This window comes from Mobula birostris, chromosome 2 (assembly GCF_030028105.1).
Source record: "Mobula birostris isolate sMobBir1 chromosome 2, sMobBir1.hap1, whole genome shotgun sequence".
NCBI classification, from domain to species: domain Eukaryota; kingdom Metazoa; phylum Chordata; class Chondrichthyes; order Myliobatiformes; family Myliobatidae; genus Mobula; species Mobula birostris.
This window is the reverse complement of record NC_092371.1, coordinates 105,715,441-105,741,228: the sequence shown is the minus strand read 5'-3', so window position 1 is coordinate 105,741,228 and position 25,788 is coordinate 105,715,441. Positions and strand designations below refer to the sequence as shown.

General features: G+C 46.3%; 1 protein-coding gene across 1 annotated transcript in view; it reads left to right on the top strand.

The window, feature by feature from the left end:
• The first annotated feature begins 5,330 nt into the window (after positions 1 to 5,330).
• Positions 5,331 to 25,788, top strand: part of LOC140210782 (BTB/POZ domain-containing protein 9-like) — a 37,961-nt gene continuing 17,503 nt past the window's right edge. Inside the window, exons 1-3 of the mRNA XM_072280065.1 lie at positions 5,331 to 5,407; positions 9,206 to 9,315; positions 23,044 to 23,233. Coding sequence (XP_072136166.1) covers positions 5,331 to 5,407; positions 9,206 to 9,315; positions 23,044 to 23,233 — 377 coding nt within the window. The remainder of the gene's footprint in view (positions 5,408 to 9,205; positions 9,316 to 23,043; positions 23,234 to 25,788) is intronic.

The following is a 25,788-nucleotide window of genomic DNA, read 5'->3' as shown; positions in this document are numbered from 1 at the left end:
AAAATTTACATGGATGTTACTGGAGCTGTAAGACCTGAGTTATAAGGAAAGATTGAATAGGTTTGAACTTTATTCCCTTAAACGTAGAAAATTGAGGGGAGATTTGATGGAGGTATACAAAATTATGACAGGTATAGCTAGAGTAAATGCCCGCAAGCATATTCCTCTGAAGTTGGGCAGAACTACACCTAGAGGTCATGGATAGAGAAGCAGAATGAGACCATTGGTCTATTGAGTCTGCTCTGTCATTTCCCTCTCAGCCCCAATCTCCTACCTTTTCCCCATACAGTATTCCTTCATGCCCTGACTAATCAAGTATCTATCAATCTCTGCCTTAAATATACCCAATAACTTGGCCTCCACAATGGCCTGTGGCAATGAATTCCACAGCTTCGCCACCCTGTGACTAAAGAAATTCATCCTCATCTCCATTCTAAATGGATGTCTCTATTCTGAGGCCGTGTCATCTGGCCTTAGACTTCCCTACCATAGGAAACATCCTCTCCACATCGACTCCCTCTCAAGGCCTTTCAGCAGTCGATAGGTTTCAGTGAGATTCCCCTCCTCATTCTTCTGAATTCTAGTGAGTACAGACCCAGAGCCATCAAACACTCCTCAAATGATAAGCCTTTCAATCCCAGAATCATTTTCATGAATCTCCTTTGAAGCACCTCCAATGTCAGCACATCCTTTCTTAGAATTCCGCTCAACAGCAACCACCTATCAGGGCATTCATGGATGACCTCACAGTCACCACAGAATTCAGTCCCAGGCTGCCGGAGGATTCTGCAAGGGCTCGAAAAGCTGGTGGAGTGGGCCCGGATGCGTTTCAAACCTGCCAAATCAAGATCAATGGTGTTGAGGAAAGGGAAGGTGGAGAACAAGTTCCGGTTCAGCATCGCAGGCACAGCCATCCCAACCAACACAGAAAAGCCAGTCAAGAGCTTAGGCAAAGTTTTTGACAGCTGTTTAAGGGACACAACATCCATTCAGGCAACCTGCACCGAGTTGGATGGCTGGCTGAAATCTGTGGACAAGTCTGGCCTATCTGGGAAGTTTAAAGCCTGGGTGTATCAGCATGGCATTCTTCCCAGAATCCTGTGGCCCCTCCTCGTCTACGCAGTTCTGATCTAGACGGTCGAAACCTTAGAGAGGAGAGTTAGCAACCACCTCAGGAGATGGCTGGGGCTGCCAAAGAGCCTGAGCAGCATCGCACTCTATGGACACCACAACAAACTGCAACTGCCCTTCAAATCCTTGGAGGAAGAATTCAAGGTAACAAAGCCAGAGAGGTGCTACAGTATAGGGCTCAAGTGACCCGAAGGTGGCTAGAGCAGGGATCCAAGTAAGTACTGGCAGGAAGTGGAGGGCAGAGGAAACTGTTCAGGAGGCAGAGGCGAGGCTGTGTCACAGGAGGCTGGTGGGAGTGGTCATACAAGGCCGAGCTGGGCTAGGATCTTTTCCAACTCCCCAAATGGACACCAGAGGGGAGGAAAGGTGTCGTCTAGTTCAGGAGGAGGTGAGAGCAGTAGTGGAGGAGATGAGAGCCTGCAAGGCAGTGGGAATGAAGCAACAGGGAGCTTGGACAAGATGGGAGAATGCGGTTGAGAGGAAAGTGACCTGGGCTGATCTTTGGAAAGCCGAACCACACCACATCCAATTTCTCATCCAGGCAGTGTACGATGTGCTTCCAAGCCCATCAAACCTGCACACATGGGGCAAGGCAGAGTCATCTGCATGCCACTGTGCCCCAAGCGAGGAACCCTGGAGCACATCCTCAGCGGCTGTGCAAGGGCACTTGGTGAGGGACGGTACAGGTGGAGGCATGATCAGGTCCTGAAGACCATCGCTGAAGCCATCAGCACAGGAGTCGAGTGGGCGAAGCGGTCCCGACCCTCTAAGCAGACCATTGCCTTTGTCAGAGCTGGGGAGCAGCCAATACCTGCCAAAAGAACATCTGCAGGCATTCCGACCTCTGCAAGGGACTGGCAGCTGTTGGTGGACCTCGAAGGGCAGCTGAAGTTCCCCAACCATATCGCAGCCACCACCCTGCGACCAGACATTGTCCTAGTGTCTGAGTCTACTAAACAAGTGGTGCTGTTGGAGCTGACAGTCCTATGGGAAGATAGCTTGGAGGAGGCCTTTGAAAGGAAGCTCTTCAAGTACGCAGGGCTGGTCAGCAACTGTCAGCAGGCTGGATGGAGAGTGAGGTGTCTGCCAGTGGAGGTTGGTTGTAGGGGATTCATAGCCCGTTCTTTAGTTAGAGCCTTCAGCATTTTAGGCATCGAGGGAGAGAGGAAGAGGAGGGCCATCCGCAATACCACCGATGCCTCAAGATGGCTGTGACTCAAAAGAGGGGAGCCATGGAGTCATAAGTAGCTAGCCATCTGGACACAAGCTGGGATCTGATCAGCCCCGGCTGGGTCACCTGGAGGAGGTTGTATGAAGTTGAAAGACCCCAAACACCCGATGATTCCAGGAACATCACTGAAGCTGTGTCCAGAAGCATCAATAGATATATCTACGCAGAGATAAGGGACCCAAACCTGCTCACAATACTCCAAGTGAGGCCTCACCACTGCCTTATAAATTCTCAACATCCTTGCTTTTATCTTCTAGTCCTCTCAAAATGAACGCAAACATTGCATTTTCTTTCCTTATCAACAAAGGGTTAATGGTGAAAGGTGAAATGTTGAAGGGGAACATGAGGGGAAACTTCTTCACTCAGACGATGTTGTGAGTATGGAATGAGCAGCCTGCGCAAGTGGTGGATGTGATTTTGTGAAGAGATGTTTGGAATAGGTACAGTACATGGATAGGAGGGATATGAAGGTCTATGGTCCAGATAGAGGTTAATGCAACTAGGCAGTTTAAATGATTCAGCACGGACTAGATGGGCTGAAGGGCCTATTTCTGTTCTATGGTTTTCTATGACTATATAATTCAAATAGGGTTAGAACTATTGTGCTTTGTCTTGATGAGAAGGTAAGGCGTTGATCTTACACTGTGCATCTTAATGGGTTAAATGTTTATCAGAGAAATTCACAGCTGGAAACTTACATCCTTATTAATAAGGAGCAAACAGAATGGGAGGCAGAGCAGGATCTGTCTCTGCTGGAAACGTAGAAGATAAAAGCTGGATGCACTCAGCAGATCAGGCAGCATCAGCAAGGAGAGAAACAAGAATCGACATTTCAGGTTAAGGACCCTTCATCAGAACTCCAAAGTCAACAGTTAATCAACCAAGTGTCTGAATAGGGAGTAATTACTGCAGGCAGGGAGCTGAGATATCACTGTAGGTTGTCTATAGCTAATATAGGTTGGGAACTGCAAACAGTGTGAAACTGCTTGTGTGGAAACTAAAGTTCAGGTCAACATTTTGGGAGGAGGTGTTGCTTCCTCACTGATGAAGTAAGTGTTTATCCTGTGCTGTAGTGCTGGGTGCATTGGTGTGTATCACAGACTGGGGACAAATTGATAGGGCTGTATAAAATGAGTGAGGGTCTGGGCAGACTGGACAGTGGCAAACTGCCCCATTGGTGAAGAGTTTGAAGACCAAGGTCGCAGGTAAACAATAAAAGTGAAGACAAGCGACAGATGAAGAACGTCATTCCGCAGCAACCCTAAAGGAAGAGGTAGGCATATAAACAGGCAAGGATGGGGAGATATATGCTTGAAATTGGCATGGTGGTCAGCAGAGATACAAAAAGCTGAAGGGCCTCCTATGCTCTTCTATGTGTGTTTGGTTTGTGGAACACACTGCCTACTGGTGTGACAGAGGCAGGTTCCACTGTGGTCTTCAACAGGGAAATGGATACATACAGAATGGAGAAAGTTTGCAAGGTTATGAAGGAGGTGCAGGGTGAAATTAGAGAGTTAATCCGGAGCCGGTGCCAGCACAATGGGCTGAATGGTATCTACCTGTGCTGTAGCTGGTCTATGGTTCTATATTTTATAGCAATCCACATTGTGTCTGGAATGCAGTTTGTAGGAGCAGATGGGAAGTAAGACTAGTCTATTATTCTACAAACGTATTTGTAAACCCAGGAAGAAAAATCCAGAACTGGAGTCCCTAAGACAGTCCTACATTGAGTTTAATGCAGACTGGCAACTCCTGCAGTGCTGAGGGTGCCAAATTGTATCAGTCTCTGCCATACCTTTGGGTTCATCAGATTGCTGGAGAGGGGCAGCTTGCTACATGGACAACAGCTTGCTCTCCATATCGTACTGCCTCGGCTTGCGTATCTAGACAGCTAGAATGCAACATCCATGGTCGCTCCAGACCCACGGAGGCCTCATCATCAGAAGCAGATGGGAAGTAAAACGTCTATTGTTCTATATCCTAGACTGGTCTCCTCTAGCAGTGTTAGACTGTCAGTAGAGAAGGGCACAGTCTAGATTGGTTTCCTCTGGCAGTGGGTCAACTCTGTGTAGAGAAGGGCGCAGTTGAGATTGGTCTCCTCTGGCAGTGGATTGACTCAGTAGAGAAGGGAATATTCTTGACTGGTCTCCTCTAGCAATGGGTTGACTCTCAGAAGAGGAGACTGTCTGGACTGATGTCCTCTGGCAGTGGGTCAACTTCCAGCAGAGAAGGGGATAGTCTAGAGTCGTTACCTCTTGCAGTGGGTAAACTCTCAATTGAGAGGATAACAGCCTACACTGGTCACCTCTGGCATCAGGTCAATTTTCAGAAGAAATAATCATAGAAAGATGTAATAACCTCCTTGAGAAATTACAGGAGCAGTGGCAATGATTACTAATCACTCCTGACTAATGATTGAATGCTTTGATGAAGTAATGAGGAAGGATGATTAATGAGAAAATGCTGCAAATGCCATCTACGTGGATTTTTACAGAAGGCAGAGCCCACATGAGGCAGGTAAACAAATGTAAGACTCATGACATTATGGCGCCAGTGGCAGTGGGAACTCGAACAGAGCCCGAGGAGTATCAAAGAATAAGGAAAGAAATTAAACAAGAAATTAGGAGGGCCAGAAGGAGCCATGATATCTCCTTGGCAAGTAAGTTTAAGACTAATCCCAAAGCATTGATGCAGGTGTCAGGATCAAGAGGGAAACTGGAGAGAGGGTATGCTTACTCAAGTAGGTTTAAGACGAATCCCAAGGCATTTATGGACATGAGGATCAAGAGGATAACTAGAGAGAAGGTAGGCTTACTCAAACACAAAAGATGGAATCTATGCCTGGAGCTAGAGGTTCTTAATGAGTACTTTGCATCGAAAGGATATGAATTAAGATTAATGAGGGCATGTCTTTGTTAGGAAGAGGGAGCTGTTGGATAGCTTGAAAAACATTGAAGTGGATAAGGTCATGGGACCTAATGGGAATCTCTCCAAGGAGAAGATTGCTGGGGTCCTGATGGAGTCCTTGCACCACTTTTGCTTCAGGTGAGGTACCAGAAGACTGCAGAATAGTAATGCTGTTCCTCTGTTTAAGAAAGGCATCAGAGACAACCCAGGAAATTATAGGCTAGTGAGTCTTCCATTTGTTGTAGGAGATTATTGGAGAAGATTTTAAGGGATAGGATATATCAGATTTGGAAAAGCATGCACTTATTTGAGATTGATAGTATGGTTAGGTGCAGAGCAGGTCATGTCTTACAAACTTGATTGAGGAGATGATGACCGTGATCGATGAGGGTATGGCAGTGAATGTCATAAATATGGACTTCAGTCAAGCATTTAACAAGGTCCCTCGTAGAGACTGATCCTGAAGATTGAATCACATGTTGAGGTTGTCAGAGAGTAATGGTAGAGGCCAAACAAACTTTGATTGTTTTCTCTGGAGCATCGGAAGCTATGGTATGACCTGACAGAGTCTGGTTTCCAGGTGGAAATGTGAAACACTAGAGAGCATGGCCTTACGGTGAGAAGGAGAAAGTTTAAAGGAGGTATTCAGAGCAAATCTTTTTTACACAGAGAATGGTAGGTGTGTAGATTAGTCTGCAAGGGGAAGAGTAAAAACGGATATGACAGTAACACTTGTCAGTATTTAGATGAAGGGACTGGGCCCACGTGCTAGTACATGGGGTTGGTGGGGTCATCATAGTTAGTGCGAAAACGCTCCATGAAATTGGTGAGTGGGGGTGAGGGCGGCAGGGTAAATGACAGCTTCCCTTACACTACAACATGAGTTTCAAATTTTGGGGCTTGACGGTGGTTGACATTTGTTGTTTTTGAGTAACGGAGGTAGAACATAGAGCAGTACAGCATGGTAGCAGGCTCTTTGGCCTACGATGCTGTGCCAGATGAATAAAACATCTAAATTATACTAACCTCTTCTGCCTGCAAAATGTCTCTGTCCTTCTATTCTCTGGACATTTGTGTGCCTGTCCTGTGCAGGTGAGTTGCCTTAGTCAACTGCTGCAGTTGCGCTGGTGAAGATGCTTCCGCACTGCTGTCAGGAAGGAAGTGCCACGATTCGCACCCTCTGGCATTGAAAGAATAGTGATATATTCCCAGGTGTGCAACTTGGAGGGGACCCTGCCGCTGGAGGTGTTCCCTGCACTGCTGCTTGTCCTTGACAGAGGAGGTGCATTGTAGATGCCACTATGCACCAGTGATGGAGGTAGCAGGTACCGAATGGGGTGCATGGTGTAGAACTTGTGTGTTGGAGGAGTATTCCACCAGACGGTGGAGAGCACTCTCATGCACTAACCCTCAACTTCAAAACCTCTTTCAACAAGAAGCATGAGGGCAATGGGTCCAGGGGAACACCACCATCTGCAGCTTCCTCTCCAAACCAGGGACCAAGCCATCTTGGAGAAGTCATCTGAAACTCCCTTTTGTGATCCTTCATCGTCTGGGATTTCCTCCCCTGATCCCTCATCATCTGGGACTCCCTCCCCTGATCACTCATCATCTGCAACTCTCTCCCATGATCCATCATCGTCTGGGTCTCCCTCCCCTGATTCCTGATCCTCTGCAACTCCCTCCCATGATCCCTCATCATCTAGGACCCCCTGTCATGATCCCTCATTGTTTCAGACTCCATTCTGTGATCCCTCATCATCTGTGTCTCCCTCTCCCGATCCCTCATCATCTGGGACTCCCTCTCCCGATCCCTCATCATCTGGGACTCCCTCACCTGATTCCTCATCATGTGGGACTCCCTCCCCTGATTCCTCATCCTCTGCAACTCCCTACCATGATCCCTCATCATCTAGGACTCATGATCCCTCATTGTTTTAGACTCCATCCTGTGATCCCTCATCATCTGGGGCTCCCTCAAAATCCTACATTGTCTGGGACTACCTCCCCTGATTCCTCATCACCTGGGACTCCTTCCCCTGATCCCTCATCATCTGGGATTCCGTCCCCAGATCCCTCATCGTCTAAGACTCCCTCCCCAGATCACTCATAGTCTGTGACTCCCTCCCCGGTCCCTCGGCATCTGTGACTCCCTCCCCTGATCCCTCATCGTCTGCGACTCCCTCCCCTGATCCCTCATCATCTGGGATTCCGTCCCCAGATCCCTCATAGTCTGCAACTCCCTCCCATGATCCACCATCGTCTGCGACACACTGCCCTGATCCATCATCGTCTGCGACTCCCTCCCATGATCCATCATCATTTGCGACTCCCTCCCCTGATCCCTCATCGTCCAGGACTCCCTCACCTGATCTCCCATCGTCTAGCACTCCCTCCCCCGATCCCTCATTGTCCAGGGCTCCCTCTCATGATCCCTCATCGTCCAGGACTCCCTTCCCAGCAGCACTGTGAAGTGACATTTAAGCTTGCATTTTAAACAAAAGCCAGCAGGACAGGAGCTGAGTGATTCAATTAGTTGCTCTTACTTTCCAGCACTCAAATGATGAGCCAGTTCTCAGCCTCCTGGTGTGTAACTGTTCACTGGCTCTGCTCTGGTTTCTGTCATTTTGCTGTTTGGTTTGTCGACTAGCTGCTAATCCTCATGGTCACAGGCACCGCTGGATACTTAAACATTAAGGGAATGGGAGGCAATGGCTGCATGGATCAGACACAGCCACCCTTTACTGTCATCCATGTGCCTATCTGAGTTCCTTAGGGGCATTTAAGAAAATCTTAGATAGGATGATAGAAAAATGGAGGACTATGTAGGAGGGAAGGATTAGATTGCTCTTAGAGTACTTTGAAACAGAGACAATTGCCACAGAAGGCTATGGAGACCAAGTCATTGAATATATTTAAGGCGGAGGTTGATAGGTTCTTGATTAGAAGAGGGCATCAAAAGTTATGGGGCGAAAACCAGAGGTTGGGGTTGAGAGGGGTAATAAGGAGGCCTAATAAGTAGCCTAATTCTGCTCCTATGTCTTATAGTTTTATGGTCTAAAAGATCGGCACCACATTGTCGGTCAAAGGGCCTGTACTGTGCTGTAGTATTATATGTTCTATGTCAGTATCACAGAATGATAGAACAAGGTAAGGTGCTGAAAGATCTTCAGAAAGCTTCCCTTTCTCACCTCTGTCCTTCCACATTTGTGAATGACACTGAAAACACTCAGCAGGTCAGCCAGCATCTGTGGGAAGGGAAACTGAGTGAATCCCAGAAATGACATGGAGACAGAAGGATCTTGCCAAGCTGCAGCGAGAGTTGTATTGGAGGGTGGGGGGGAGAGGTGGGTGGGAATGACCATGGGGGTAAGCTGTAACCAGGGTTATTTAGCCATTGAGAGAACAGGAGCATCTAGGGAGTGAGAACATCAGTAGAAGTATGTAGGAATTGTGAAGTGCAGAGTAGGAAAGTGTGTTCAGCAGGTCAGGCTCTCTGTCCTGCAGAGCCAGCAGAAGGACGTTGGAGCTGTGAAATGCAGAGTAGGAGGGTGTGTCCGGCAAATCAGGTTCTGTATGCCCTGCAGTGCCAGCAGAAGAAAATGAAAAGCAAAACAGACAATCCTGACAGAGAAATCATGTTGCCTGAAGTTGCAGAATTCAACAGTAAGTCAAGGTGCCCAGATAGAAGATGAGAGGCTGTCCCTTGAGCTTGCTTTATGGCCATTATAACCATCTGAAAGTCAGAGTGGGAGAGAGAATTCAAGTGGCTGCAACAGGAAGTTCATGGCATCCCCTGCAGACTGATTTAGATTTCAGATTCCTAAATGCAATTTTCATTTTCCAGTATTAATTCCCTCAGAGCAGGCTGTCCTCAGGAGGTCTGCAAGAATCTCAGACCAATGTTTTTCTGATGCTGAGCTGATTTCTTTACAGATATATTCGCATTGTTGGGACGCACAACACAGTGAACAAGGTTTTCCACTTGGTGTCCTTTGAATGCATGTACAGCAACAAGCCCTTCTTACTGGACTCAGGTTTGCTGGGTAAGATGCTTTTTACTCACTTGTGCTTCTCTTCATTAGGTTTTGTTATCACTGCTGCATCTGAACCAAGCTATTCACAACCTTAAGGTCCAAGGTGACCCCAGAATAGCTTCATTCCTTACTAAGGCTGGCTTTGTACCACCACCCACGTCCATCCATGCCTATGGCACTTCTGCATTGAGGAATGCCGAAGATCTCCATGGTCCTAAAACCCTGGTTTTGGTCGCCACACTCCAGAGAGTGCAGAGGAGATTCACCAGGATGTTGCCTGGAATAGGGCTGGGGTGGGACTATGGTTATAAGGAGTGATTGTATAGGCTGGTCACAAACAAGAGAAAATCTGCAGACGTTGGAAATCCGAGCAATACACACAAAATACTGGAGGAGCTCAGCAGGCCAAACAGCATCTGTGGAAAAGAGTAGACAGTTGACGTTTCGGGCCAAGACCTTCATTAGGATAGACTGGCTGTATTCTCACTAGAATGCAGGAGGCTGATGGTGACCTTATAGAGGTCTATAAATAATGAGGAATTAAATTATGAGATAGTATAGAAAGTGTTTTTTACCCCCAGGATAGGGCAGGCTTGAACTTAAAGAGCAGATGTTCAGAGCGAGAGGAGAGAAATGAAAGGATAGTGGTTACCTGGAATGAGCTGCACAGGCAAAGTTTAAAAGGCATTTGGACAGGTTCTTGGATGAGAAAGGCAAAGAGGGATACAAACCCATTGCAGGAAAATTGGACTTGTGCGTTTGGGCATCCTGGTCGGCACAGACAAGGTGGGCCGAGAGGACCCGTTCCTGTGCTGGAGGATTGTTCAACTCTCATTGACCAATTCACCAAGCCCCAGACTCATGGTCACGCAAAGCCTCATTTCAAACATTCTCACCCCTGTTTCTTTGCTTGAGTCCTCTCTCACTGATGAAAAAGTTGAAGCAAACCTCAAAGTTAAAGTGAGCAGGTCCAGAAGTCAACACAGACGGGGCAGGACAGGAAGTGACAGACTGAACTGCATTTATTTCAATGCAAGGAGTCTGAAAGGTAAGGCAGGTGAACACAGGGCATGGATCAGAATCAGATTTATTATCACCGATATATGTCTAAAAATGTTGTTTTACTGCAGTACAAAACATAAAATTACTATAAGTTACAAAATAAATAAATAGTGTAAAAGAGTGGGTTTCACGGATGTTTGTGGGTTCATGGACCGTTCATAAATCTGATGGCAGAGAGAAGGAAGCTGTTTCTGAAGACAGCTCCCTAATGGTAGCTGTTGTAGAAAATGGCTCAGGGAGGAGCAGGACTGGCAGCTCAGTGTTTTGGGCTACAGTTGCTGCAGGGGTGATAGAAATAGAAATGGAGTTAAGAGAGGAAAAGGAGTTGTGTTTCTGCTTTGGAAGAGCATCACAACCATAGTTAGGGAGGATATTTCTGGGGGATGAATCCAGTGAGACTACATAGTTGGAACTTGGAAACAAAAGGGAATTATCACATTTTTGGGGTTACACGAATGACCCTAGTATGAGGCCCTCCATTGATCGAGGTCGACCATGGATGTTGCATCCTAACTGTCTCCATGATACGCAAGCCAAGGCAGTACAATGTGGAGAGCAAACTGTTGCCCATGCAGCAGGCTCCCTCCCTCCACGCAGCTGATGAATCCAAACGATCAGCAGAGACTGATTTAGTTTGGCACTAGCCGTGTTTCAGGAGTTGCCTGTCAGCATTGAACTCAACATAGGACTGCCTTGGAGATTCCAGCTCCAGATTTTTCCTTCAGGTTTACTCCTGAAACCTTCCCCATATAATATAGCCACATGTTAGTGGAAGTTTGAGATCAGAATTTCTTTCTCTTAGATGAACTGTCAAACCAGCCCAAAGTAAGTGGTTTTAAGATGCCAATAACACACCTTTGCCCCTTCTGCTGTCAGTAGAAACTGTTCTGTGGGTTTAGTAGCTAAGCATACGTTAAGACCAGGAGTTGGACCTGTTTATCAGAGGGTACTTGAGATGCATGCCATTGAGAGCATTTAATAGGTAGTGGGAGCGCATCCCCACTACCGTCCCTGGCTATGAAATCTTAAGGAACCAGCATTCAGTAAGAAATGGGGAGCAAATATCTAGAGAGGTCACAGAGAGCTTCAAAAACAATAGGGTTTTAATAGTAGGTGATATTTAACCTTTCTCATATTGAGAAGGAATGCCACTGTGCCGGGGGATTCAGTGGGTGGCAATCTGTTGAGTGCGTCCAGATTTTCTGCAGCAATATGTAGATGGCTCTTCTAAAGAGAGGGCAACACTGAAACTCCTGTTGGGAAATGATTTAAGTGTCAATGGGGGAGTACTTCAGCACTGCTGACTGTAATTCTATTAGTTTTTAAATAGTTCTCGAAAAAGACAGGATTGAAGTGAAAGAGAGGAGATGATGAAGTGATTTAATAGGGCATGAAGTCAGGTGCTGCTGACCAGCTAATAACATGCAGTCAGCCTGAATACAGAAGGCGACAGAAAAGTAAGAGCGAGAGAGAGAATATGAATGCATACAGGTAAATAGGAATATCAATCACAACAGAGTAACAAGCTCTTCGATCCATTGTGTTAGTATTGGCCAACAATCACCCATCCACCTTCCAGCATTCAGACTCTTTCTTTCCATCACTTAATGATCCAAGAGCAAAAACAGATGCTTCTTATTTACTGTGAGAGCCTCTGACACCACCATCCTCTCAGACAGTGCATTTGAGATTCCACCCTCTCCCTAAACCCATGCCCTCTTGTTTTAGATACAGCTGCTATGGGGAAAGGTCTCTTACTGAAGGTGTACACTAATTATGTTCCTCATTATTTTACACACCTCTATCAGGTACCCTCTCAGCTTCCTCAGCTCCAAGGAAAACAAACCCCAGGCTCTCTAGTCTCTCCTCATAACTAAAGGCCTCCATGTCAGGGAACATCCTGGTGAATCTCCCTTGCACTCCCTCCAGTGCAGTCCCAACATTCCTGCAGTGTAAGTTAGCAGAATTGCACAGAGTACTGTCATCATTATGTGCAGTGTCACACACAGTATCATCATCATTATTATATACCATATCACACACTGTTCCAAAGGTTGCACCATAATATCTCAGCTATGCCCCAGCAAATGAGACATGCTTCACACTTGCTGTCTTTGGTAGCTTATCCACCTGGAAAGATAGGATTTATTTAAGATAACAAATTCACCAAGTCTAGATGGAAAACATCAGAAGTTTCTGAAGAAAGCAAGGATGAAAATCACAGAAGCCTTGGCCGTAATCGCCCAATTCTCATTGGAAATTGGAATGGTGCCAGAGGGATTGGAGGTTAGAAACGGATCAAACACAGACCCACTGTGAGGAAAGTGCTTAGGATAGTAACCCAAGACAAAACAAAATGTTAGTTGGACATGTGGATTATAAAAGGAGCATTAGCTCAAAGGTTTTAGAAGTAACTCCAGTTTAACTGACAGCATTGGGAAACTTACAAAGTGGCACAACTAGAATAATGCAGTCAGTGTCTTTGGGAAGACTTTGCCGAGTGTGCTATATTGCTGGCTTGTCAGCAAAATGGAATCCTTTAGCATAGGAGGAACAGCGGCAGTGTGTGTTTGAAACTGGATACACTTACAGGGAATAGTAGCTCCACAGGCTGCAAAAAGGTGTGCAATGGACTTCCCCTGGTGGCAGTGTGGGTCTGAAACTGGAGACGGTTGTTCCTTTGGCTGCAGAAAGGTATGCAATAGACTTCCCTCAGCATCAGCTGTACAATCACTGCTCTCACTAATAAGTATTGAAAGTTTGGCTTTGAAGTAGGATTTACAGGTGATATAAAATTTGAATGTGTGGTAAACAATGAGAAAGCTGGTAATGGACATAATGTGGGAAAAGAAGGCACGTGGCAGGTGTAATTTAACACAGAGAAGTGCAATGTGATGCATGTTGGTGGGGAGAACAGGAGAGGCAACGTGATGAGAAAGGTGCAATGTTTAAGGAGTTGCAGGAACACACAGACCTGGGGGTGTTGGTGCCTGGATCATTGAAATTGCTGGCAGACTGAAGCCACAAAAGCAATATGTAGATCTTGTCTAACCAGCAGAGAGTCCAAAACCACAAAACTACTGTTCAATGGCAAACACTGCTTCATTGTGGCCAGTCTGGGCATGCAGTCAAAATGATAAAAAGGTCTCAGAGGGTGCAGGAAAATTTACAATTCCATTCATAGGGAGAACAGAGAAGTAGGTGGCAGTGATCAGAATTATGAAGGATTCCAAAAAGTATGTAAAGACAAGCTGTTTCTATTGAGAAGGTCAGGAGCCCAGGCATCAGTGATAGCAAAGGTCGTCAACTGCATTCAGAGTTCTAGAGGAGCTAGCTGCTGAGGTGTGGCTGTAATCGTGACTTGGGTAGACAAAACTGCCCAGCGCATCACTAACACCAAGGACCTATGTGCAAAAAGGTCCAGCAATATCATGAAAGACTCCACCCACCCTGCTCGTGAACTATTTGTCCCACTCCCATCAGGAAGGAGACTGTTGCATCCATGCCAGGACCACCAGACTCAAAAACAGTTACTTTCCCCAAGTAGCAAGACTGATTAACACCTCCACCCACTAACCCACCTCTCCACACCCCCAAACACCACTACTTTATCATTTCCTGGCAGTCACCTTATGTACAAACAGTCCTGTGTTTGGTGTCATTTTATGGACATACAGTACAAGCCATCTATATACTGTATATAAGCTATCTTATGTATTTTTAGTTATTGTGGTTTTTTATTATTGGGTTCTTTATCTTATTTTTTTTTCTGTGTTGCATCGGATCTGGAGAAATAATTATTTCAATCTTTACAAGTGTGCAAAGGAAATAACATTAAACAGTCTTGCATTTTGAAAGTGGCCAGTACAGTTGGAAGGAGCAGTGGATCACTTGGTTTGTATCAGGTTACACTAGTAAAAGGAATCCAGGGACATGGGTGCTGGAATCTGTAGTGATAAGAGGATTGAATTGAGTGAGGGGGGTAAGAGAGGAGTAAACCATGAGAAAGAAACTCATGTAGGTGGGTGAGGTGCAGGTGGGACCGGGTGGGTGAGGATAACATGTACTTAATAGGCGGAGAAGGGATGGAAAAGGTGAACAAAGTCAACAATTTTATCAACTTACAAACAAGAGAAAATCTGCAGATGCTGGAAATCCTAAGCAACATGCACAAAATGCTGGAGGAACTCAGCAGGCCAGGCAGCATCTATGGAAAAAAGCACAGTCGACATTTTGGGCCGAAACCCTTTGGCAGGACTGGAGGAAGGAAAGCTGATGAGTAGATTTGAAAGGTGGGGGAAGGGGAGAGAGAGGATCGCCAGGGAATAGGTGAAACTTGGAGGGGGAGGGATGAAGCAAAGAACTAGGAAGTTGATTGATGAAAGAGACAGAAGGCCATGGAAGAAAGAAAAAAGGGTGGGGGGAATCACCAGACGGAGGCAATGGCCAGGCAAGGAGATAACATGAGAGAGGGACAAGGGGATGGGAACTGGTAAAGGGGGTGGGGGTGGGGAGAGGCATTACTGGAAGTTGAGAAATCGATGTTCATGTCGTCAGCTTGGAGCCTACCCAAACAGAATATAACGTGTTGTTTCTCCAACCTAAGTGTGACCTTATCCCGACAGTGGAGGAGACCATGGATGGACATATCAGAATGGGAATGGGAAGTGGAAATAAAGTGGGTGGCCACTGGGAGATCCCACTTGTTCCGGCAGACAGAGCGTAGATGCTTGACAAAGTGGTCTCCCAATCCACATCGAGTCTCACCGATATGCAAGAAACCACACCGGCTTATCAACTTTGCCACCGACTTCCACCCTGCCCTCACATTCATCAATTCACCTAGACTAATTTTAAATTGTCTGTCCCTTTGCTAGATCTCTCTGTCTCCACCTCAAGAGACAAGCTTACCCACTGATGTCTATTATAAAAACACCCACTCCCACCCTGTCCAGAGTAAGGACACTATCCCCTTCTCTCAATCTCTCTGTTTCCATTGCATCTGCTCTCAGAATGTGACTTTCTTTTCCAGAAGATCTGGAATATCCTCCTCTTCCAGAACTACAATGGAGATGGAGCCCTCTGGGTCCTCACCTTTCACCCCTTCTGTCTCCACATCCAACATGTCATCCTTCACCACTTCTACCAGCTACGACGTGATCCTACCACCAGCCACCTCTTCCCCCACCCCCACCCTTCTTGTGGCTTTCCTCAGGGACCATTCTCTCCATGACTGCCTGGCCACTCACCCTCTTCACCTACCATTCTCCATCGCCACTTTCCCCTGTAACCATAGGTGGTGTAACAACTGTTCCTACTCCTCCTCCCTTATCGCTATCCAGTGTCTGAAACAACTCTGCCAGGTGAAGGAGACATTCACAAGAGAATCCTCCAGCCTGGCTGACTGCATTTGATGTTCATGATGTGGCCTCCTTTACATATGTTTGACCAAGTACAGACTAGGCAACCATTTTGCAAAGCACCTATCCCCAGCTTCCAGTTGCAAGCTTTTTCAGCTCCTTTTCCCATTTCCACACTGATAAGTCTGTCCTCAGCCTCCTCTACTATCCCTAACTCTCAGTTACAAGCTATTTCAACTCCCCCCATTCCCACACTGACCCATCTGACCTCTGCCTCCTCCACTGTCAGAGTGAGGGCAGACACAAGCAAGTAGAGCAACAGTGATTTAATGGGTCTTTTTCAAGTGGGGATGGGACAATGGATCAGCAGTTACAGCCAGTCCCTCACAGTTTCAGTGGCCAGTACCAGCACTTCCTCTGTGTGGAGTATGCACACTCCCCGAGTTTACCCCGGATGCTTCGGTTTTCTCCCACGTCGCAAAGTTTTGCAGATTATTATGTTAATTGACTGCTATAAATTATCTCCATGTATCCCTATGATGTGAGTAATGACAGAACCTGGGGGAGTCAACGGGAATGTGTGAGAATAAAATGGGATTAATGTCGGATCAGTGTAAATGGGTGGCCTGGACTCAATGGGTGTGTAACTTTTTCTATGGTTCAAGATTTTCCTACATAGGAAATGTCCTCTCCACATCCACCCTGTCAAACTGCCAAGTGCCACACCTGCCCTACATCTCTTTCCTCACTAACATTCAGGACCCCAAAGAGTCCTTCTAGGAGATCGACCCTTCACCTGTGAGTCTGTTGGGATCACCTGCTGAACCTGGCGCTCCCAGTGTGGCCTTCTGAATATCGATGAGACCCAACATAGTTTGGGAGCACCTGTGCTCCATCCGCCAGAAAAAGTGCGATCTCCCGGTTGCCACCGATTCCACTTCCCATTCTCTCTCGGACATTCAGTCCATGGCTTCCTCTACTGCTGCGATGAGGCCATACTCAGGTTGGAGGAGCAACACCTTGTATTCTGTCTGGGTAGCCTCCAACCTGATGACATAAACACCCATTTCTCAAACTTCGGGTCATGCCCCCTCATCCCCCCCCCCCCCGCCTTCACTGTTCCCTATTCCCATTTTCCTCTTTGACCTTATCTCACCTGTCCATCACCTCCCTTGGGTGCTCCCTCCCCTCCCCCCAATCTTCCTTTTCTTCCATGGTCTTCTACCCTCTCCTATCAGATTCCCCCTTCTCTAACCCTTTATCTCGATCACCAATCGACTTCCTAGCTCTTTACTTCACCCCTCCCACTCTCCCGGTTACCTATCACCTACTACCTTGTACTTCTTTCTCCCTTCCCACGACCTTCTTACTCTGACTTCTCATCTTTTTTTCCAGTTCTGATGAAGGGTCTCAGTCCAAAACATTGAATGTTTACTCTTTTCCATAGGTGCTGCCTGGCCTGCTGAGTTCCTTCAGCATTTTATGTGTTTGCTTCTGGATCTTGTGTGCTTTAATCAAGCATACCCTCTTTCATCTAAAGTGCAGCTGATACAAATCTAGGCAGTCCATCCTTCATAAGAAAACCTGCCATTCTAGGCATCAGTTTGGTAAACCTTACTCACAGAGCACTACAATGTAGAAACCGGTCCTTCAGCTCATCTAGTCTGTGCTGACCTGGTTTTTTACCTGCACCTGGACCATAGTGTTCTATTCCCCCCTCATCCATGCACTTATCTAAACTTCTCGTGAAAGTGACAAATGAACCCATATCTACCACTTCTACTGGCAGCTCATTCTACACTCACACCACTCGCAAATCACCATTGGAATTTATAGTGAACAGTAATACAAATATGGTCTCACTGATGTCCCATTTAAGTGGTACAGAGTGCTCCAGATTTGGTTTGACCAAAGCCCCATATACACAATACATGACTTCGAGCTCCGTTTACAGTCCTCCCAGTATGGACCCACTGAGAGGACTCCTCCCCACTCCTCTGACACCACCAACTGTCCTTCCTTCCCCCCCCCCACTCCCAACCGATCCCAGTTTTAATCCCTGCCATGTCTTCACCAGCCTTCAACCTTCCCATCTCTGAGACAGAACGTTCTGTCCTCAGCAAGGGCCTTACCTTTGACCCCCTTTGTCCTCAGTGGGTTCTGCGCCTGCCACGACGTTGATGTCTTCTTCCGTCACCTCCGTCTCTGGCCCCACTAAAAACCATCATAAGATTGTCTCTGACACCATCACTAACCTCATCCATCTCCCATTCGCTGCCACCAAACTCAGTTCCTTTACCCTGCACTACTCATTTCTATCTCCTACCCAAGGTCCAAAAACCTGATTGTCTGGGTAGACTCATTGTTTCTGCCTGCTCCTGCCCCACTGATCTCGTGTCCTCATACCTGAACTCCATTCAGTCCCTTCCCACCGACATCTGCGACACTTCAAATGTTCTCGATCTCCTCAACAACTTCCAATTCCCTGGCCCTGACCACCTCATTTTCATCAAGAATGTCCCTATACAGGTTTCCCCCGCCATCCAAAGGTAGAGCATTCCTATGAAACGGTTTGTAAGCTGGAATGTCGTAAAACGAAGAAGCAATTACCATTTATTTATATGGGAAAAATTCGTGAGCGTTCACAGACCCAAAAGTAACCTACCAAATCATGCCAAATAACACATAAAACCTAAAATAACAGTAACATATAGTAAAAGCAGGAATGATATGATAAATAAACAGCCTATATAAAGTAGAAATACTTCTCTACAATCATTGCCTGCACTGTTCTCCGTAGTGAAAATCTCACGCAAGCGCTCTCGGCAAAACACTCTCTCAAGTAACCTTTAAGCTATGAAGCTGCCAAATCATACCAAATAACACATAAAAATACACAGCCTATATAAAGTAGAAATAATGTATGTACAGTGTAGTATCACTTACGGGAATCGGGAAGACATCGAGCACACTGATGATGGTGTGTTAGGCTGAGTCATCAGAGGTTGGGGTGGTGCTGTGGCCCCCACCCTCCGGGCAGCGAACCGATACCGATCTGCGAAGCATGCAGGAGTACAGCGGTAGCCAGGACGCACCCAGCACATCTTTAAGAAAAAAGCCAAAATAAACGAGCTAATTAATTAGGTGCCGCCCGGCACGTAAATGTCGACCCAGATCAGAGGCAACGCAATCGGCAATCGTCTCTGATCTGTGCCGACAATTACATGCCAGGTGGCACCTAATTAATTAGCTTGTTTATCTCAACTTTTTTCTTAAAGACGTGCTGGGTACCTCCCAGCTACCGCTGCATTCTCCGCGAATTGGTATCTGTCCGCGGCCCGGGGGTTGAGTTAGTGTGACACTGAGGTGTCATCTGTTTCCATCAGGGCAGGCAGGTCTTCTATGTCTGCCTGCCTCGATGTTGAAGGTCGAGGTTTGTCGTCTGCTGTGGCTGATGTGGAAGACTTGAAAAATGACAGTATGCTTGACTGCTAGCCTTGCGCATTTTTCTATCATACAGTTCTTTGTAAGTACTCAAACTATCTTGCAAATATGCCCTAAACCTCCGTACCCTTTCAAAATTAAAGTCGTACTTTATCATTGCAGTGAAAATCTCACGCAGTTGCTTCACATTCAGTTCCTGGACGACTTCACTTTACGGTCCGTTCACTACTGCATTCGGTTTCGATTGTTATCCTTTCCTCTTCCAGTTGCATCAACTCTTCATCGATCAGTTCTTGGTCATGGGATGCCAAAACCTCTTCAACATCATCTTCATCATCTTTCACAAGCCAAACTCACTTTGTCCTTACATCATTCACCACGATCGAAACATACATAGAAAATAGGTGCAGGAGTAGGCCATTCGGCCCTTCGAGCCTGCACAGCCATTTATTATGATCATGGCTGATCATCCAACTCAGAACCCCACCCCAGCCTTCCCTCCATACCCCCGACCCCTGTAGCCACAAGGGCCATATCTAACTCCCTCTTAAATATAGCCAATGAACTGGCCTCAACTGTTTCCTGTGGCAGAGAATTCCACAGATTCACCACTCTCTGTGTGAAGAAGTTTTTCCTAATCTCGGTCCTAGAAGGCTTCCCCTCTATCCTCAAACTGTGGCCCCTCGTTCTGGACTTCCCCAACATCGGGAACAATTTTCCTGCATCTAGCCTGTCCAATCCCTTTAGGATCTTATATGTTTCAATCAGATCCCCCCTCAATCTTCTAAATTCCAATGAGTACAAGCCCAGTTCATCCGGTCTTTCTTCATATGAAAGTCCTGCCATCCCAGGAATCAATCTGGTGAACCTTCTTTGTACTCCCTCCATGGCAAGGATGTCTTTCCTCAGATTAGGGGACCAAAACTGCACACAATACTCCAGGTGTGGTCTCACCAAGGCCTTGTACAACTGCAGTAGTACCTCCCTGCTCCTGTACTCGAATCCTCTCGCTATAAATGCCAGCATACCATTTGCCTTTTTCACCGCCTGCTGTACCTGCATGCCCACTTTCAATGACTGGTGTATAATGACACCCAAACGCTTAATTATATCTAGTTTTACGCTAAGTGTAACACCCTTACGAGCTCTTTTAGGCTTTTCCGATACCTTAGAACTCATCTTGTAAACGGCTGCTCACAGGCATGTGTTTAAGCAATGCCGGCGAGAATGCCGTTCTGAATCCAGGGGAGAGCGGCTGCTCGGGGTGCGTGCTGCTTTTTTTTCGCGCGCTGCTTTTTCCACACGCTGCCTTTTTTCGTAACAGTGAAAACATCTTCTGTTAGCGAAAACAGGGAACTAATGTAGGTCTTTTGTAACAATGAGGTTTCGTAAAGCAAACGTTCGAAAAACGGGGGACACCGATACACGTCTGCCCCCCATCAAGAAAGCCTCAAACCATTCTGCTTCTATTTCAACATAAGACCCATGCAGTTCCCCTCCACCATCAACCTTCTCTGTCTGGCAGAACTGGTCCTCACCCTCACCAGTTTCTCTTTTGGCTCTTCCCACTTTCTCCAAACTCAAGGGGTAGCCATTGCCACCCACATGGATCCAGTTATTCCTGTATTTTCATTGGCTATGTAGAACAGTTCATGTTCCAAGCCTTCGCTGGTAGAGCTCCCCAACTCTTCCTGCACTACATTGATTACTGTATTGGTGCTGCTTCATGCAACCATGCTGAGCTCGTCAATTTCATCAACTTTACCTCCAACTTCTACCCTGCTGTTAAATCCATTTGGTCCATTTCTGACATCTCTCTCCTCTTTCTCTATGTCTCTGTCTCCATCTCTGTCAATAAACTATTTACTGACATCAAGAACCTACCGAATAACCTACCGATTCCCACAGTTATCTTCCCACCCTGTCTCCTGTAAAAATACTATTCCATTTTCTCAGGTCCTTTATCTCTACTGCATCAGTTCCTGGAATGTGGCTTTCCTTTGCAGGACATCAGAGGTGTCCTCCTTCATCAAAAAAACAGTTTCCCTTACTCCACCATTGATCCTGCCCTCACCCGCATCTCCTCCATTTCCCGGACGTCTGCGCTCACCACATTTTCAAGCCACCTTAACAAGGATAGAGCTCCTCTTGTCCTCACCTACCACGCCATGAGCCTCTGCATCCAACACATCCTTCTCCGCAATTTCTGCCATCTCCAAAGGGATCCCTCCACCAAACACATCTTTACACTGCCCTCCCCACCCACGTCATCTTTCTGCAGAGATCGCCCCCTGTGATTCCCTTGTCCATTTGTCCCTCCCCACTAATCTCCCATTTGGCACATATCCCTGCAAATGACAGAAATGCTACATTTGCCCATTTACTTCCTCCCTTACCTCCATTCAGAGTCCCAAACAGTCCTTCCAGGCAGGGCAACACTTCACCTATAAGTCTGCTGGGGACATCTACTATATCCGGTGATCCCTATGTGGCCTCCTCTACAGTGCTGAGACCTGATGTAAGTTGGGAGTAAGTTTGTCAAGTATCTCCACTCCATCCTCCAAAAACAGGACTTCCTCAGTGGCCAACCTATTTAATTCCTATCCCCATTCCTGAAACAGCATGTCAGTCCATGGCCTCCTCTTTTGCCACAATGAAGCCACTCTCAGAGTGGAGGAGCAACACCTCAGATTCCATCTGGGTAGCGTCTGACCTGATGGCATGAACAGTGATTTCTCCTTCCAGTAATATTTTGTCCCTGCCCATTACCTTTTCTTCTAATCCTCGCTCTGGCCTCTTACCTCTTCTCTTCACTTGCCTATCACCTCACACTGGTGCCCCTCCTTCTTCCCTTTCTCCCATGGTCCACTCTCCTCTCCTATCAGATTCCTTTTTCTCTAGCCCTTTACCTTTCCCACCCACCTGGCTTCACCTATCACCTTCTATCTATCCTCCTCCCCCCTCCCCCCTCCATCTTTTTATTCTGGCATCTTCCCCCTGCCTTTCCAGTCCTGAAGAAGGGTCTCAGCATGAAATGTCAACTGTTTATTCATTTTCATGGATGCTAACTGACCTGCTGAGTTCCTCCAGCATTTTGTATGTGTTGCTATGCAAAAATATTGTTCATTTTTGAATTACTTTCACTTGAATGTTTGCATTTGTAAATCATGCACAAGACCACCCAGCTCCCTCTTGTCACACAAATCCACAGCATTTACATTGTGTGCTTTGCTTTTATTTCTGCTGCTAGTGTGAACATTTCAGCGTTTTCCTGTGAAATACTCTGACTGCTGCCTGAGCTGTTGAGAACTGCAGCGTGCTCTCTTTTCAGTCTGTTTCTCTGGAGGTGATCACGCACTGACACCTAGAAACAACAGTGCTATACACCCGATCAGCCTTCACTGAACATGCTTTGGGTCCTGTGAGATTGGAGTGTAGACTCCTCACCTATTGGTACAACTTTGATTGGAACTCTCCATCTTCAGTTCATTTCCTTCGGCACTGTACCCGTTCTGTTTAATTTATTCATTGCAGGATGTGCAGGCACTAACTCAGCATTTATAGTTCAACTGAAATTATCCTCACCTTTCTTCTAGTTCTCCCCGGAGCCCAGGCTATTCACTTCAGCCCTGTGGCTGCAGTGTATTAGGCTCTGCTCTTTCTGTGGAATGGTGTACAGAGTCTGAAGGGAAGTCTAAGGACGGGAAGTCACATCCCCTCCAGTTGTGATATTGTTCTGTCGACCATGCTAACACGTTCTGTTTACAGCACTTCTCTTCACCTCCTGCAGAGTTTTACATGTATGCAGCTCTCTATCATTTCTCATTCACCCGGGCTCATGTTGAAAATATTTAACACAATGATGTCTTAGTTCCCACAGAGAATGTGGCAACTGTCAGTGCCAGTGCCACAGTGATAGAAGGAGTGAGTCGTAGTCGGAACGCTCTCTTAAATGGGGATACCAAGAACTATGACTGGGATTCTGGATACACTTGTCATCAGCTGGGAAGCGGAGCCATTGTGATCCAGCTTGCACAGCCCTTCATGATCGATTCCATGAGGTAATAGTGTCTAGTATATAAAGCCCACGCAATATGTGATCTGTGTGTATGTGGTGCACGTGTGTCTATGTGACGTGTATCAAAAGTCACAGCTGAGGTTATTGACAGATACACAAGTACATGTGTGCACCGGTGCAATGAAAAAGTTACACACAGCAGCATCACAGGAACATAACATCAGATAAGCAACATACCCTCCCCCCACCCGCACCTACCCCAATCCATTCCCTTCCTCCAATCTCTCCTTTGCTCCCTCTCCTCCTCCCCAGTTATCTACTCATTCCCCTCTTCCTTCCCTCCACTCTCTCCTTGGCCCTCTCATGAACATATCCACACTCATTATCCCTGGTTAACCTGGGCCTCCATAAACAAGGTTCAGTGTCTTCCCACTGTAGGAATTTATCCTCTGTAGTATTATTATTGCTTTTCACATCATGCTTATTGAGAGCTTACAAAAATGTCTTCACTTCCACACACAGTCCTCTCTTTGGTGCCTATGCATGCAGGACTTTGTCAAAGACCTTGCTGAAGTCCATGTAGACAACATCCACCACCTTTCCTTCATCAACCTTCTTGATAACCTCCTCGAAAAATTCTCTTAAAATTAGTTCGGTATGATCTGCCACACACAAAGCCATGTTGACTATCAGGCCCTGTCTATCCAAATACTTAGGTATACAGTCCCTTAGAAGAATTTACCCTCTACTGATGACAGGTTCACCAGCCTATAGTTACCCAGATTACTCTTAGAGGCTTTCTTGAACAACTAAATGACATTAGCTATCCTCCAGTCGTCCGAAACCTCACCTGTGTTTGGTTGCTTTAGATACCTCTTCCAGTGAACCTGTCTGCACTCTGTCACTGTCTGCACATCCTTTCTGTTACAGCTAACCAGAATTGCACGCTGTACAGCAAGTTTAGCTAAACCTAAATGTTATGGTGCTTATGAATAAAGAGCAGCTCAAAATCGAGCATCATCTCTCTGGTCACCATCTGCCATCCTCTCCAGTGCATTCACATCTTTCTAATCACAATATTCCAGCTGTGGTCTAACCAGTGTTTCATAAATAAACATTGGGTTTGGTAGCTTCAGGTGTGATGGGGATAGATATAAGAGAGCAGCTGGCATGCAATATTGATTTAGGATACATTACTACAGTAATGAGGGAGGATGTTGTAGAAATCTTTTCAAATGAGTCTACAAGGGTAGAGCTTAGGCACTGAAGAATAGTGATCACTTTCCTCTGTGTGTTCTACCGGCATCCCAAGCCCCTTGACCCACAATGCCTGTGCGTTGAAGGGTAGATGGTCTCTCTCCCAGGAGGACGGACATGTATTTAAAGTGAGAGGAGGAAAGTTTGAAGGAGCTGAGGGACATTTTTTCCCCACACGGGGAGTAGTGGGTGCCTAGAAAGGGCCACCAGAGGTAGTAATAGAAGTGGTGGGTGTTTAGAATGTGCTACCAGAGCTAATGATGGAAGTGTTGGGTGTTTAGAATGGGCCACCACAGGTAGTGATAGAAGTGGTGTGTGTTTAGAATGGGCCACCACAGTTAGTAATAGAAGTGTTGGGTGTTTAGAATGGGCCACCACAGATAGTGATAGAAGTGGTAGGTGTTTAGAATGGGCTACCACAGGTAGTGATAGAAGTGGTGGGTGTTTAGAATGGGCGACCAGAGGTAGTGATAGAAGTGGTGGGTGTTTAGAATGGCCCACCAGAGCTAATGATGGAAGTGCTGGCAAATTACAGAGAGATGTAAGAAGTAACAGGATTATAGTGACAGCTGGTTTGAATTTCCCCATGTTAACTTGGATCACCTCAAGATTAAGAGACTTAGAGGAGATGGAATGTATCCAGGAGAGTTTTTGTAGCCAGTCTGACAAGAGAAGAAGTACTGAACCTAATCAAGTTCTGGTAAATGGGATAAATATCAATGAGTACTTGAAGATCAGCATGGAGATGCTGGGCCGAAGAGCCTGTTTCTGGGTTGTCTCTATGGCTCTAATTGCAATGGCAGATGGAACTTAATTCTTGTAGAGCCCTAAAGTAGTACAGCACAGAAACAAGCCCTCAGTTCATGCCACCCAAGATGCTTTCCTAAATTAGTCCCCATTTACCTACATTTAGCCCATAACCTCCTTAAACATATTATGTCTGTGTACCTGACCAAATGTCTTTTAAACATTGTAATTGTGCCTATCTTCTTCTGGCAGCTCATTCCATATACCCATCATCCTTTTATGTATCAGGTCTTTTTAAACCTTTAGCCTCATGACTTAAACCTGTGCCCCCTATTTTAAAATCTGCCATTATGGGGGAAAAAGCTATGATCACCTGCTTTGTCTGTGCCCCTCATACTCTTATAAACCTTGATAGTAGAGGCCTTCAGCTCAACTAGTCCATATCAACCAGGAAGTCGCATCCAAGCTAGATCTACCTTGCTAGTGTTTGTTTCATAAACTTCCAAACATTTCCAACCCATGTAGCTGTCCAACAATCTTTTAAAAGTTGTTAATGTACCTGCCTCAACCACTTCCTCTGGAAGCTCATTCCAC